The sequence below is a fragment of the Papaver somniferum genome, chromosome 2 (assembly GCF_003573695.1).
Source record: "Papaver somniferum cultivar HN1 chromosome 2, ASM357369v1, whole genome shotgun sequence".
NCBI lineage: Eukaryota > Viridiplantae > Streptophyta > Magnoliopsida > Ranunculales > Papaveraceae > Papaver > Papaver somniferum.
Window position 1 is genome coordinate 158,292,573 of NC_039359.1, and position 10,937 is coordinate 158,303,509.

Below are 10,937 nucleotides of genomic sequence, written 5' to 3' on the forward strand. Positions count from 1 at the left end.
ATCTGAGAAGAAGGATCTGAGAAGAAAATTAAGAAAATGTGATTTTATTTCTGTTATATTTATAGTGAAGGCCATGTTAGAAATTATTAAAATACACGTAATAGATTACACGAAATTATTAAAATACACGTAATAGATTACACACGTGTGTAGGACCTGGACTTAAAAAATTTGGTCCATTTTTAAGTTTTTTTTATTTGGTCCATTTTTATATTTTCTTTATGTTTTCTTTTAACTATGGACCTCCGATTACTGAGCTTTAATGGGTGGACCTTCCACTAATTAAATACCTATTGGTAATTCCTCGGCCAAAATATACCATTTCCCTACTTCGAAAATTTGTAACTACGAAGTCTTTTGTGCTAACAAACACAGCTGAGAATTAGCTAACACATGCCCCATTCAATTAAACAAGAAAAACAAAACCTAGACAATTAAACATCCCCAGTTAGAATTGCTTTGAAGCAACGACCACAACCTTATTAATCAACAAAACTAGTGAAACTGAGATTATACAACGGCAATTTAAAGATCTCTAGCGTCTTTCCGATCATAACCACCAGCACGTTTCCTTAAATCATTAACAGCTTCATCTTCATCACTACTACTGATCTCCTCGGCTTTACCAACAACAGTCTCTTTGATTTTCTGTGTAGTATCTTTTGTAGCTTCCCAAACATTTTTAACAGTTTCCTTGGCTTTTTCTCCTGCATTTGATACAGTCTCTTTGGCTTTCTCACCTAAATTAGACGCACTCTCAGTTGCATCACTTGCTCCTTCTTTTGCTTTGTCTTTCATCGTTCCAGCCATGTCTTTGGTCTTTTCTTTCATATCTACACCCTTCTCTTTTGCACTCCCCATAGCATCCATGGTCTTATCCTTCACGGAACCTGCCGCATCCATGGTCTTATCCTTCATCGAACCTGCCGCATCTTTTGCCTTGTCTTTCCATTCCCCTGCTTTCTCTTTTGTACTGTCCATATTGTCTTTCATTTTTTCCTGTGCATCACCAGACAATTTCCTGGCTTTATCAGCACTAGCTGCGATTGTTCCTGATGCTTCATCAGCTAGTGAATCTTTATCGTGTTTTTCATCTACAGTTCTATATCCTGCTTTCTCTCTCATTTCTCCGGCTGCTGTATTCCTATCCTGTAAAAATCGTCAAACAAAACTATTAATATAATGGGAAGAGAGAAATCTATAGTGTTTCTTTTGAAGTTTTAAGTGTTCTAATCGAGACTTACTTGATTAGGATTCGAGCTTGAATAAGCAGTGGTGAAGCAAACTCTTGAGACTTTGCGAACAGATACCGACGACGAAGGAAAACAGAGGTTTTGTGGGAAGGATTTTGTGATATTCATCAGAGCATTCTTTGCAAAATACATTGCTGCCATTGTTTCGTTAATCTCCTCCTTGTTCTTGTTTGTTTTTGCTTTCGTAAATTTGTTGCGCAAATTGAATTGAAACTGAATGTTTGTGGATTGAGAAATAAGAAAGTAAATAGGGAAAATGATGGTGTGTCACGTTGACACGTTGGAGACATAAAGTACACGTATCAAACATGCAACGCGGAGCTGACAACACATGCTTTGAACTTGTTACGCAGTAACATCGGCAGAAAGAAGTAAAAGGCAAATTATAATGTAAGCGTTAACATTTTTCCGATAAGTACATTATGAAAGTTAATATTTGGGACGGAATACCAAAAAGAAATAAATTAAAATCAAGTGAGATAACTCGTTTTCCATTTTCAAACGGTGAATTGTGAATTTGGAAATTTGAGGTAACAAATATATCTAACTCCTTTAAAATCTGTGAGTGTCACTGTTTGAGGGCCATAATCGATGAGAGAAGAGGGCCACAGTAGAGAATTTAGATTTCACCAGGGCTGAGAGAAGAATTCTCACGATAAACCTGGTGAGGACACTTGGTGATATGCGATTGGTCAAGGGGTTATAATTTTGGAAAAGTTTTCTCGCCAATCTTTTCTTTATGTTTTGTTTATCTTCTTTCGATCATTCTCCTCTCCTCTCAAATCCTCTCAAACACAGAAGAAAATCATCAGAGCATACGATTTTTTCTACCACATATGCGATTCGTATTTGGAACATCTTCTCACTCATACGTAAGTTCAATTTCAATCATCAGAGCATACGATTTTTTGAGTTTTTTTTTGTCTCTTTTTTGTTTTTAATACGATTCAATTCATAACCCTAACATACCCTTTCTTCCTGCGAAGGAATCGTACTCAGATCAAGTATCGTGCTAGAACGTACAAACGATCAGGTTCTTCTTCGTTTTTCTTCTGCAACAAATCATGGATCTTCATCATCCAAAACCGGAAGTAAACAAGGAGGTCACCAGGATTGCATGAAAGGGTGAGCTTGGTACAGTCTTTGCTCTTGGTAAATCCTAACCCTTTTCTTTCTATCTCTTTGTTTCTCTGAATCAATAAACCTTAACCCCATGTTTTGTTTTGCAGGTAAAATCAATAAACATTAGTTGATGGAAGGGAAGGAGATTTATTTCTCAAACACAACCGAGATATCAAATAAGTGATATACGTCAGGTATTAAACATTCATACTATTTTCATATTTCAATCTAGGGTCTTGTTTTTAATTAATATCAAAAAAAAGAAAATCCTCCGTGATGGGCTGTGTAGAGAGCTTAGAATTAGGGCTTTTATTTTAAGAAAAAAACATGCTTAAACATCACAGAGGAAAAAAAAATCTTTGTAGAAAACTCTCTCTGATGGCCCTCTCCTCACGATGAACACCTAAAACCCTAACAGAAACTTCTTCAATTGTTATCAATACTGCAACTTTCTCCTCTTTATTCATTAATAAGATCCTATTTTTAAGCCTAAGTCAATAACCACATACATACATGTGTGTATTCAATAGCGGAAGCATCTGTTATTTTCTCAATCAGTGATTATTGATTAGTGTTTTTCGCTTGGATACAGGCCTGTGGCTAGAATCAAGATGAACTAAAAGATATATGCAAGGGGACTCCCATGGAAATGACATCCCACTTCAGGACTAGAATGATTTCTCTCGAATAAATATATTAGTCGAGACTTAACATCTCCCATTGATGTTTTGAACTGGGACCATTAGCTCATGACTCGGAACTCCTTCTTGCCAGTATTATATATAAAGTAGTTCATATACATTTGAGAAATAACAATAAGACTGAACTTTTTTCTTTCCAAAGAGTTTTTTTTTCCAATTGGAAGTCAGTCCAATTTTTTAGATGAGTGGTGCAGTAGTGAAACAAGTTATTCTTTAAAATCCTTCATTCAGGTATTACTCTGTTTCACAGAAGAAAAAAAGTATAGAAAACCTTTCATTCTGGATCATCTTAATGATGTTTTTTGCGACCGCATAGATTGTACTGATGAGCTTGGTAACATTACTCATAAACTTAGTTCACTCATTTTCTCGATAAGTGTTGTAATTTCTTCCTTTACATTTAAAAATAAGTGGTGCTCAGTATCTGTTTTCAGTACTGCAACTTATGAATTGACTAATGCGTGCTTTTTTTAACTACTGATGCATATTTCAATAAATCATTTTAATTCTTTTTTAGGAAAGTATTTACCTGATTGGTAAGTAAATCAAGACTAGAAATTGTAAGTGATTTGAAGACAAATCAGAAAAAAGTGTTTTGTTTGCCATTAGCAAACCTGGCCTGAATTTGGCTACTGAATTTACCATTACAGGCATTCCTTATGGTACTTCTTACTTTGCAAATTATTGAGACTGTTTAGACATATTGCTTTGTCGGGTTTTTTTCCATTGTGGATTAAAACAACTAAAATAAGAATGCGAAAAAGAAAGAGGAGTGGATGGGAGAGTCTCAATGCTTTTATTATTTTTTGCATTTGATAGTTTCAAGAGCTATCTCATCCAAGTAGGGCTGCAAGTAATGAGAGAAAGTCAAGTCATCCCATGGCTGCTGTACTGGTGGATTACGAAGGTTCAAACTCTATTAAACCAGTCCCTCAGGTCATGGTAACACAGACGAATAACTTTTTTTCTAAAGGAGCTTAATTTATACAAATGGACATCAGCTGCGTAAGCTCTTCCACTTAGTTTCTTTTCCGCATATAGATTTATGAATCATGTGATAGATGTTCTTTCAAAATATATTTTCATTTTTGTATTTTGTGATAGATCCATGTGCACCTAACTGATGCACCTAGCTATATATGGATTCCTTTGCTATGCCATAGTTTTTGCTAAATACCGATTCCACTTTCCACTATGGATCCTAGCAATCAAATTTGATATATTCTTTTGCATTGATAATTAGGTACAAGACACTAACCTCTTTTTCAAACTTTTCGTGTTGATGGAGGACATGGTACTATCTTACATAATGCAGTGACTCAAGGTATGCTTAGTTAGTATTTCTACACTCTTCATGCAGTTTTAAATAATATTCCTTCTCACATAATTTTTGTCAAATAGAAAATGAGAAGAGCTTAATTTGAATTTGAATTTGATATCCATTTTCATTTTGCTGATTTCGGTTTTTATATCTATAGAGATATATACTGCATGTTGTTATCTATAAGTGGGAAGTGTATGGACTTAGAGAAATTCAAACTGCCGAAAAAACTGAATTCTGACCTGCAGTTAGGCGATCACTAGAAGTATGGAAACACCATTACACAACAAAAATTTTCCTTGATTACCTTCAACGAATCGCATCTAAACATGTTCCATCGATTTTAAATTGTAAATATTTTCTACATATATTAAAATAACCTTATTGCACTGACTGTTTTTGCTCATTTACAGATGACTTTGGATTGCTTGGGGTGTAGACATACATACCCAATATTCAAACAAGGAAAAAAGATGACGAGAAGCAGCAAAAGATGCCTGAACTGACAATACTCCTCCATTTTGCTTTTACGTTTATCCTTATAAATTATTCAACTCCAGGATGAAGAATGAAAAATCTATCATCTTATTTTATGCAACTGAAAAATAGAATTTAATATATATATTCCTAATTTTTCAGCCACCTCCAAGTAGCCCATTTTTATTATTTGGAGATTCCTTTTTGGAGATTTTCGATGTTTCTCACATCTATATTCTTTTTGATCAGATTTCGTACTAATCTTTAGAACGTTAATTTGTTAAGTAAAAGATGTAAGCACGGGCGATGAAGTTCATATAATGAGCATCGGTAAACAAGGAATCTGTTTGCATAAAGGCATAAATGCCTGAACCAATATTCTTTGTTTATAAAGTTCCAAGGATGTAGTTTTTCTTTGAACAATTAAAGACCATCCGATATCCTACCGAAAGGATGTAGCTTCTTTCCACGATCACGAGTAAAAAGTGAAAGTAGAGTGTAGAGAAGACGTTGCAGAGTAACAGTGACATGGAATGGGGCAAAGCAACGTGACACCAAATAAAAAATGCATCGGGACGGGCCGAGGCGAAGCCGAGCCACATCAAATAAAAAATGCACTGCGACACGACAGTGCGAAGCCGACCAACACCAAATAAAAAATGCATCGCGGCAGGGCGGGGCGGGATGAAGCCTAGCAACACCAAATAAAAAAATGCACTAAAGGGCGAGACGAAGCCACATCACACCAAACCTAAAATATGGTTCAAAGAAAAAAAATATTGTGGATGGTTGTCGGGTCCGCCCGATGCGTAGAACGGGCACAAAATCTAGTTTTATATGAATGTATTATTTAGCGGCGGAGCAACGATTTAAATGTTGGAGGGACTATTAACGAACCCATAATTGAGGATACTCTCACAAGTTGGGGATGTTATCTTATCCCTTCCCTACATGATACGGCTACTCAGTAGCCGTATGAATAGTGCCAAACGGCTACTCAATAGGAATTTTAGTAAAAAAAGGAGATATAATAGGTAAAAAAGGAGTTTTTGTAAAAAAAAAAGAGTGAAAATGGAAAGTTTTAAGGTAAAACTTTAAAAATCAGAAAAAATGTTACAGCTACTGAGTAGCCGTAAAGTGTAAAAACATACGGCAACTGAGTAGGGAAAGGGGTGGATATCCTTACACAGGTAGGGATATTGGAGACCATGATAGATGGTTTTTGGAGAGTTTGGGGGATAGGGAGGGATATGGAAGGGATGATGCTCTCCATAGTGCTAGCTCTAAAAGAAGAAGAAAAAAAAACAAATTATGAAGAAATTTAAGGACCCCTTATCTTTTTTTTTTTGTTTGTTTCAGTGTTGTGTTAAATAATTGATTGTCTAGCCAATAATGACAAGTAACTATCTACAAGAAATTAGTTGGGAGCCTAGTTACCAACTGAGCACCAAACCCCTTTTGAATAACAACCCATATCTTGTGGAAAAGAAAGTCTCTCACCGTAACATTGTGACTAGTTATGTAGTTTCACAGCCACTTCAGAAAGTCAACGGTGTCACCATCAATCTCACCCAAGGTAGTAAAGATAAGAGTGCCAAAGCCAAAACCCTGAGCCTTGCACTTCTCAAGATATTTAATTTGTTTTTAAGCAACAACATTATTAATAGCTTGGCCAGGATTGAAAAGTGGCGCCGAACGATCACTCAAAAGTGACCGTTCGCACTACTTGTATGATTCAACATCAGTCATTAACTGACGCAAATCGTCTCAGCCACTCAACTTGGCTAGACGATTTTAGCGGTCCAGATCTAACCTGGATCGACCGATAGGATTTTAGAATGGCTACCAGTCGCCACTTCCCTATAAGTCCTGACCGGCCACTCTATGGATGTGTACGTAGCTCCTACCAACTCCCTGAAAGAGGACGGTCACGCTCCTTTTAAGACGCTATGCTCCGCGACTAACTTAGACGAGCTCGAAAACAATGATGCTTCATGAACATCAATTATTTTCAGCTTCTTGCTTAAAAGCGATGCTTTATATACATCGATTATAAACGATGTTTTATAAATATTGATTCCACAAATAATTTTGTTATTTGACCCAAAAGCACTATGTGCTGCTTTCAGCGGCAAGTCTCACGGCTTGACCCATTTACTTGATACATCAAACATGTCACAAACTGTGGGATGTTCACTGGGGTATTGGTCTGGTGGTTTACATCGTGTGACGTGCAACGCGCCCATTACGAGAAAGTGTCAGGAAAGGACGGACAGTTAACAGAGAGCAGTGGGTGAAAGGTGACCAGTCTTCCCTCATAATGGAAACGTGATGATCACCACCTTTCACACAATCCCACTTCTCCACTACTTAACTGCCTCCACTTCCTACGAGATCAAGGTGCGCTCAATGACTTGTATAAATAGAATTTCAACCTATTTCAACACAACACAAGTGTTATCAACACAAGTATCCAGAAACCATATTCTGATGCAAGTCATAAAACAAACACACCTTCATAATTCAATATTCTGATCTCAAACACTATCTTCGCTTCCCTACGTAAGATCAACCATTTTCCTTCACTTTGTGACCGAATTGAATCTGGAACGGTCGTTTCTTGGTTTAGGACAGAGTATTACAGATTGATCTCTCAAACTTAAAAGTACTCCTGTGCAATACATTTGTTTAGGGTTTGAATTCGTTTCTCATCAACACATCCAAATTTACCAAAAATAGCAGAATCAGTTTTTACCCCAAAACAGTAACAAAGCAATCAATATTCACCGTTGGATGAAACCTGGTTTAAGATTCAAGCTAATATCTTTCCACCGTTAGATGGTATTAGCTTGTTACACACAAATCAAATATACTTTCATTTAGATATGAGTAACCATACCTAAACGTGTATATTGAGTTGGCTCAATAACAGTTAACCGTGGTTAGCCAGATGAACAATTTTGAAGCGGATGTGGTTGTTAGACTCCCGCATTTTCAGAAAGTGTATTGGGGTAACTCTCAGATTGTCAAACGAATTGTTGGGTGTGGTTGTTAGACTCCCGCATTTTCAGTGAACCCACCAAGCGTTGGTATGTCAAGTCTGGTTGTCATATTTTAGTGAATCAAAACTCATTTTAAGAATCGCTAGGAGCAAGTAAAAATCATCGTGATACACGAGGATTGGGATATAAGGGAATATATGCTCCAAGTATTAGCAAAGAGGTAAAATTTGTCATGGCTAGTGATTCTTCTCAACAAAAGGTTTCCACTGATGGCAATAGTGAAATACCTTCACCGGCAATTAAGGTTCGAAAGAGCAAAGTATATCAACCTCCAAAGTCAGCACATACAGATAGAGGTAAGAACATTACTTATGTTTGCCACTATTGCGGAAATAAAGGTCACATAGAAAGGAAATGTTGTTTCCGTATAAGGAATGGGAAACTTCATTATGTTCTTGTTTGGGCATCACAAGAAGTTGTGAAACCAAGATCATATGTTAAGGCTAATCCCCTTAATGCTACAGGTTGTAACTGTCCAACCTTTAGGCAAAGGAATCAGTGCTATGATAAACCTATTTTTCCCTATAAACGTCATAATCCTTTTCACAATCGTAATGGTTATCAAAAGGATAATTTCGTAAAGACGAAGACAAGATCCGATGTTCCCAGTTGGAGAAATACTAACTTGCAAAAGAATAGTAAATCCAATCCTCTTTCGAGAAATCTTGAAGAGAGTAACAGGAAGAATGTTCCGATTCTTTCTAAACGCACTCATAAGTGGGTTCCAAATAAAGTCAATGACATTTTGATATTAAAAGGAATGATCTCCCAAAAAATTCCATGACTATGGAGAAGGCAGTATCCACGATGTTGGAACTTAAAGAGTTCTTTGGAAAGATGGATTTGGATAAGGTTCTAAAAGTGATATCTTTCATGTTAATCCAAAAGTAACTTGTGGTGAGCAAGACATTGTTCACCTCAACACAACTTGAATGTGTTTTAAGTGCATCATCGCCAAGGAATGCCTTGTTATGTATACGGTGAGGGAAACACGAAAATTGAGGCGCACAGATTATGTTTGGTAAGGCTGTAGAATTCAATTGGATTCATCTAAAAAGGTATGCATATAAACTTGAGCAAGATTTATGATTTTGTTTGCTTAGAGAACTTATAATGATTCACGTACTTTTCTACCTAACTTGATCTGTGTTTAAAGTTTTTAAATGCTTAGGTTTGAAAATAATAGTTTGGGATGTTTGGACTACATGGTACACATAACAGGTATGCATAACATCATTTAAAATCAAAATCCAGGGGTTTAGGAACGCATACCCATTTGCATACTGCTCCAGAATACGGAAATTCGTTTGCAAACCCGTATGCATACTTGACGTCGATATTCGGTAAAGTTGTTTTGTCCGTAACTTCTTCGTCCGAACTCGGAATGACCTCATTCTTTTTGCATTCTCTTCCTCTTTGAATTATATTCAAAATGATGAACAGTCTTCCTTCATAATCGAAACGTGATGATCACCACCTTTCACACAATCCCCACTTCTCCACTACTTAACTGCCTCCACTTCCTACGAGATCAAGGTGCGCTCAATGACTTGTATAAATAGGATTTCAACCTATTTCTACACAACACAAGTGTTATCAACACAAGTGTTATCAACACAAGTAGCCAGAAACCATATTCTGATGCAAGTCATAAACAGACACATCTTCATAATTCAATATTCTAATCTCAAACACTATCTTCGCTTCCCTCCGTAAGATCAACCATTTTCCTTCACTTTGTGGCCGAATTGAATCTGGAACGGTCCTTTCTTGGTTTAGGCTAGAGTATTACAGATTGATCTCTCGAACTTAATAGTAATCCTGTGCAGTACATTTGTTTAGGGTTTGAATTCGTTTCTCATCAACACATCCAAATTTACCAAAAACAGCAGAATCAGTTTTTACCCCAAAACAGTAACAAAGCAATGAATATTCACCGTTGGATGAAACCTGATTTAAGATTCAAGCTAATATATTTTCACCGTTAGATGGTCTTAGCTTGTTACACACAAATCAAATATACTTTCATTTAGATATGAGTAACCGTACCTAAACGTGTATATTGAGTTGGGTCAATAACAGTTAACCGTGGTTAGCCATATGAACACTTTTGAAGCGGAGCGTTGAAGCGGATGTGGTTGTTAGACTCCCGCATTTTCAAAAAGTGTATTGGGGTAAATCCTCTCAGATTGTCAAACGGATTGTTGGGTGTGGTTGTTAGACTCCCGCATTTTCAGTGAACCCACCAAGCGTTGGTATGTCAAGTCTGGTTATCATATTTTAGTGAATCAAAACTCATTTTAAGAATCGCTTGATTATGTACTAGAGTCAACTTCATATAGGTTATCTTGAAAGTATTAGGATATGAGAATTACAAGTATTGCGAAGACTTGAAGAAGTGAAGAAGAAGAAGCTACAACGACAACATCATCCTTCCACTTGAGGTTAGTGATATTTGACTTGAACTGTTTCATTCCCTAACGTATCTTTCAATTCAGGCATATTGAAAACAAAACTGCGAAGCATGAATAGTCTAGATAGACATAGTATTAAGGAATACAATACGAGGTTTATTGCTTAACCATTAAACTTTGTAGATAAGACATCGACAAATTCGTTTGAATGCTATTGTGATTATGTATGGGTATAAGGTGAGGATTTCATCATATGAAACAATATTTTACATGTGTTTTAAGGAAGTAAATTCATGAACTTGTTTTGTGAATCGAAAAGGAAATCGCTAGGCGTTATTGGTATTGTTAGAGCATTGCTCGGTCGAACTCGCATGCGTTGCTATCTCAAGCATGTTTGTCAATATTAGTGATCAAAACTATATGTCTTGATTTCTAGTATACTTATGACTAAGTCTTGGTCTAGGATAGTTAGGAATAGTTGAGCTCCAGACTCTATGACGATTATCTTACGAAGAGGAAGAGCTACTCAAGGAACCAGTGGAACTTCATCCGACCAAAAGGTATGTGGAGACTTGAACTCATCTGTC

At 36.5% G+C, this 10,937-nt stretch overlaps 1 protein-coding gene and 1 long non-coding RNA gene across 2 annotated transcripts; one reads left to right on the forward strand and one right to left on the reverse strand.

Moving 5' to 3' along the window:
* Positions 1-401: 401 nt before the first annotated feature.
* LOC113354182 (late embryogenesis abundant protein Dc3-like) lies at positions 402-1,409 on the reverse strand. The gene is made up of 2 exons (XM_026597597.1): positions 1,245-1,409; positions 402-1,149 (listed from the first exon to the last, which is right to left on the reverse strand). Exons 1-2 carry the CDS (start codon positions 1,392-1,394, stop codon positions 526-528), a joined length of 774 nt encoding a protein of 257 aa, XP_026453382.1. The 5' UTR covers positions 1,395-1,409; the 3' UTR covers positions 402-525.
* Positions 1,410-2,020: 611 nt separating this feature from the next.
* Positions 2,021-4,933, forward strand: LOC113354183. The gene is made up of 6 exons (XR_003361713.1): positions 2,021-2,125; positions 2,240-2,405; positions 2,483-2,569; positions 2,968-4,081; positions 4,320-4,400; positions 4,811-4,933. It is a non-coding gene; the product is annotated as an uncharacterized LOC113354183 (long non-coding RNA).
* Positions 4,934-10,937: the final 6,004 nt, after the last annotated feature.